This window comes from Cynoglossus semilaevis, chromosome Z, assembly GCF_000523025.1.
Source record: "Cynoglossus semilaevis isolate Cse_v1.0 chromosome Z, Cse_v1.0, whole genome shotgun sequence".
NCBI classification, from domain to species: Eukaryota; Metazoa; Chordata; class Actinopteri; order Pleuronectiformes; family Cynoglossidae; genus Cynoglossus; species Cynoglossus semilaevis.
Window position 1 is genome coordinate 21,780,056 of NC_024328.1, and position 4,754 is coordinate 21,784,809.

The window sequence follows — 4,754 nt, forward strand, 5'->3', positions numbered from 1 at the left end:
ACCCCCCCCCCCCCCCCCCCCCCCCCAGCTCTAGCCTTAATCCACACTTTGGTTTTCAGATCATGTTCCAGGTTGAACCAGATTTTCCTCTTTCTGGGCCAATGGCAGTGCAGTATATGAACCTGTACTTGGCTTCAGTCACTGTAGTACACACTGTAGTACACACTGTAGTACACACTGTAGTACACACAGTGTGTACCTGATCCACCGAGGCTGCCTCAAGTTATAGTGTGTACTACCTGATATGATCCACCGAGGCTGCCTCAAGTCAACAGTGGTGTTCTGGTTCCATGTTCTGTGTAGCTGCAGTACACATTGTTGTCTCCGGGGGGCTCCATTATTACAGAACATATGGCTTCAGTTATGAACTCACAATAGTCAGTCATTTATACCATATACCATGTTCACAGACACTAACTCTGCCTTAGAACAGGTTTGTTCTGTCAGGCTATTATACTGTGTACTCATGAATACTGTATACTCATGAGTACTGTGTACTCATGATAGTACTGTATTCATTTATACTGTATATATTTATACTGTATACGTTTATACTGAACTCATGCAAATGTGACATTTCACTGTCGAATGCGGTCGAGTTAGTGAAAGTTGATGGATGTCTTAGGTCATATGTTGTCAAACTCAAGGCCCGGGGCCCAAATGTGGTCCACCAAGCTGTGTTGTGTGGTCCATGCAGCAGCAGAGTTTCTTAACCTTAAAAAAATAAAGTTGTTTTTATTTCACAGCACTGAACAATATTTGGAGCTTGAATAAATAATACTCTGTGACGGAGTAGACCTTTGTTGTTCAAAGGACTGGTCAGCTAGAGAGTAGACACATCTGTCCCAGAGGTCCCCGACCTTTATTGTTCAAAGGACTGGTCAGCTAGTACCAGCTGTTAGCTGTTAGCTGTTAGCTGTTATTTTAAAATATGTCCAGATTGACGTCTATGACTGGATTTTCTAGAGTAAAATGAGTAAAAATGAAGTACATTTTTTACTGTGTCCCGACACCACGTGACCTGTGGACTGGTACTCGGCCCGACTCCACGTGACCTGTGGACTGGTACTTGTCTATGACTGGATTTTCTTCGAGTAAAATGAGTAAAAATGAAGTACATTTTTTACTGTGTCCCGACACCACGTGACCTGTGGACTGGTACTGGTCCACGGACCAGGGGTTGGGGACCCCTGATCTGTACAGTCTAACATTTAAACAACAGGCCCTTCAAGGGGAACTGTGATCCTGATGTCGCCCCCTAGTGGAAATGAGTTTGACACCTGAGTGTTAGGTTGAAGTGGAAATGATCAAAGTGGGCGTTTGTGTTGGAGGTCAGAAGGTCATTTATGTTCTGTAAGGGAGATCAGAAGGTCATTTATGTTCTGTAAGGTCAAAAGGTCATTTATGTTCTGTTCTGTTTTTTCTTGTCTTATCAACAGACACGTAAATGTCCCTCAGAATAATCATTAATCAGTCGTTAACAGACAGATTACTGACCAAAGAAAGTAGTTGTTGTGAACGGATGATCCCGTACGGCGGGGGTGGGGCCATCGGTACCAAAGTACCAAGGACCAGAATAACAGGAAACGCCGACGCTGTTGATGTTGATCAGACCAAAGTGACGCCAGAAAAACAGGAAGAGGGAACGAAGACGCAGGCGAGATCAGGTCACGGTGACCGGGGTGAACGGACGCGTTTGTCCGCTTACAAATGTTAGGCCACGTCCTCATGTCGGCGTCTGGAAAATGTCCGACCATGTTCGGTCAGAACGACGGCCAAATGTGACGCAACACCACGTTAGTCTGTGCCTTTAAGGAGGAACATTTTAACTTTTGTCTTTTTTTTTTTTAGGACGCTGCCAAACTGGAGAAACACATTCAAGAAATGGACGACGGCAGCTACATCGAGTTTGATGTGCCGGAGTTCAGCAACACCGTCCTGACGCAGCTCAACGAGCTGCGGCCGCCGGGGCATGTGACATCATCGTCCACATTCAGGGCCAGCCGTTCCGAGCCCACAAGGCCGTGCTAGCGGCTAGCTCGCCCTACTTCCGCGACCACTCGGCCCTCAGCACGATGAGCGGCCTTTCCATCTCGGTCATCAAAAGTCCCGAGGTCTTCGAGCAGCTGCTGGCGTTCTGCTACACGGGTCACATGTCCCTGCAGCTCAAGGACATCATCAGCTTTCTGACCGCCGCCAGCTTCCTGCAGATGCAGTCCATCATCGACAAATGCACGCAAGTCCTGGAACGCCTCCACTCCAAGATCAGCCTCCCGGTCGGCACCCCAGAGAAGGACGAGCTGCCGACCAGCCGCAACGGGGACAACGACAGCAACCTCTTTGTGAACCCTACCCAGATCTCCCCCCCTTACTTCTCCCGGCAGAACCAAGGAGGACACGGCGCGGGTCGGGGGCGACAGCAGCAGCAGCAGGAAGAAGGCCAGTCGGACCGCGGCAGCAGCGACGGCGTGTCGGAGCACGATAATCCCATGGAGGGAGAAACGGAGCAGGTGGAGCTGATCGGGAAAGACGGGCAAGTAACGGATGTGCACGTGAAGGTGGAGAAACCCGACCGACCGTCTTACTCCGACAGCTCCTCGGCCGGCGACGACGGTTACCACACGGAGCTGGTGGACGGGGAGCAGGTGTTGGCCGTCAGCGTGGGCTCCTACTGCCCCGTCATCCAACCGGCGACCTATTCGTACTCGGGGCTGACCTCGCCGTGCTTCGTCAACATCAACAGCTCCAGTCCCTCGCGCTCCATGCTCAGCGGCTACCGAGGCGGACGAGCCCGCTCAAAGCGCCCCGTGGTGATCCCGGCGGGAATGCTGAGTCACCTGAAACCCGATGACAAAGAGTCGCCCGCCGGAGCGCCCGGGCTGGAGAACGACGTGCGCGAGCGCAGCCTGCGCAGCCAGTGGTATCCCTACAACGAGAGACTGATCTGCATCTACTGCGGGAAAACCTTCAACCAGAAAGGCAGCCTGGACCGACACATGCGCCTGCACATGGGGATCACACCCTTCGTCTGCAAGTTCTGCGGCAAGAAGTACACCAGGAAGGACCAGCTGGAGTACCACATCCGGGGCCACACGGACAACAAACCCTTCCACTGTCAGATCTGCGGGAAATGCTTCCCGTTTCAGGGCACCCTCAACCAGCACCTGAGGAAGAAGCACATGGGGGCGTCGGAGAGCAACATCCAGGTGGATTCTCCAGAGAGGACGGAGGGGAGCGCCGGCCGGAAAGACCAGGAGGAGGCGTCGGAGGGGATGGCCTTCGAGGCCCAGTACGCCGAGGAGGCACCGGCCGACGACATGGAGGAGAGTTTGAAGTGTAGTCCAGAGCAGGACCAGGCCTCCAGGTGTGATTTTTAGGCCCGGAGCTTTAAGAAGCATTTAAACCATTTTTGAAAATCAGCTCATCCCAACCCGGAACGTTTCTGGCCTCGATGTTTTCTCTCCGTTTTGTGGCAGCGAAGCATCGGATGCAGAGAAAATGCGATTCTTCCGAGCAAAGGCAGAAACAACGAACTCTTTTTTTTCCAGGAGGTCACAATAATCAAGGCCTTCTCATTGATTTCTCTCTCTTTTTTTTTTTTTTTTTTTTTGTCTAATGCTTTATAAAACATATTTACAGAGATATATAGGCATGTTGCAATAATTGATAATGTGAAAGCTCTAAGAAGACGCTTGTCATATCACCTTTTTACCTGACCTGTTTTTGCACATGTGGCCGCAGGTCACGTCTCACAAGGAATGATTTTTTTTTCTGCCAGTACAAAGCTCGGTGTGACACATCCGTACAATACCTCATGATACAACTACACACTCACAACAGACAGTATTTTAACCTAAATGAAACTCAGCAGGTTCTACCTCATAGCCCAGAACCTATCAGGCACAGACATGTTCACAGTTTTTTTCCAGAGATCCGTTTCCACGTGTATACGTACTCAGTGTCGTGTTGCTCAACTCCCGGAGAATATTCACGAAGCCTTGATACTTAACAGTAAAAATCCCTTGCTGACGGTTTGGATCGGGGACAAAGTCTCCGTCAGCTGCGTCATCGTCAGCCAGGCTGAAGAAGGTGCTGCGTTTCGAAGTTCGCGCAAATTTTTTCTAGCTCGTGTCTTTTGGTTAGCGGCGAGAACGGCCGAAGAGAACGGAACCTGCGTACTTTTTTTAAACGAAATACTTTGCTGTCTTTTAACAATTACTCTACGAAAAATTTGGTCTTTGGTGGGAAACTCGTCACTGCTGGAGAGCGCCACCTTTTGGCCACGGTAGCGTCAGACGCTCTAATCAAACCCATGACTCTCCAGCAGAATTGTGCTGCACCGTTGTCCTGGTGCATGCTGGGACGTTGTCCCCTCAGCACAGTAAGAACTGTTCCCGTTCCCGTTCTCGTTCTCGTAGTTCCCGTTCTCGTTCCCGTTCTCGTTCTCGTTCCCGTTCTCGTTCTCTTGAATCAAAGTACACCAGTCTGTGTAATATGCAAACTAAAATACTACAGGAATCTCAGCCATTCGACATCGTCGTCTTCTGTCGGCTTGGTTTCCTCGTTGTCGTGATGTTTTAGTCCTGTCCGACCTCCGACCTCCGGTTCGGGGCGGTTTATCTCTCCGTCGACTGTGGTCGGATGACGCCACAGACGCTCGTCTGTTGTTCTCTAATTGAACCAAACTGACTTTGTTGTTGTTGGCTGCAGTACTGACCAAATCCTCTGGGCTGGTGGTCACCTCCTCTCTGCCC

The 4,754-nt window shown here is 50.5% G+C and overlaps 2 protein-coding genes across 2 annotated transcripts in view; one reads left to right on the forward strand and one right to left on the reverse strand.

Annotated features, from left to right (window-relative positions):
- The window catches only part of zbtb34 (zinc finger and BTB domain containing 34), a 5,451-nt gene extending 703 nt beyond the window's left edge, over nt 1-4,748 (forward strand). The window contains 2 exon segments of the mRNA XM_025053303.1: nt 1,852-1,969; nt 1,972-4,748. Of these exon segments, the coding sequence (XP_024909071.1) occupies nt 1,852-1,969; nt 1,972-3,377 (1,524 nt within the window). The 3' untranslated portion in view covers nt 3,378-4,748.
- The window catches only part of angptl2b (angiopoietin-like 2b), a 16,296-nt gene continuing 15,421 nt past the window's right edge, over nt 3,880-4,754 (reverse strand). The window contains exons 7-9 of the mRNA XM_025053450.1: nt 4,311-4,464; nt 3,956-4,092; nt 3,880-3,893 (exon numbers count right to left, since the gene is read on the reverse strand). Coding sequence (XP_024909218.1) covers nt 3,880-3,893; nt 3,956-4,092; nt 4,311-4,464 — 305 coding nt within the window. The remainder of the gene's footprint in view (nt 3,894-3,955; nt 4,093-4,310; nt 4,465-4,754) is intronic.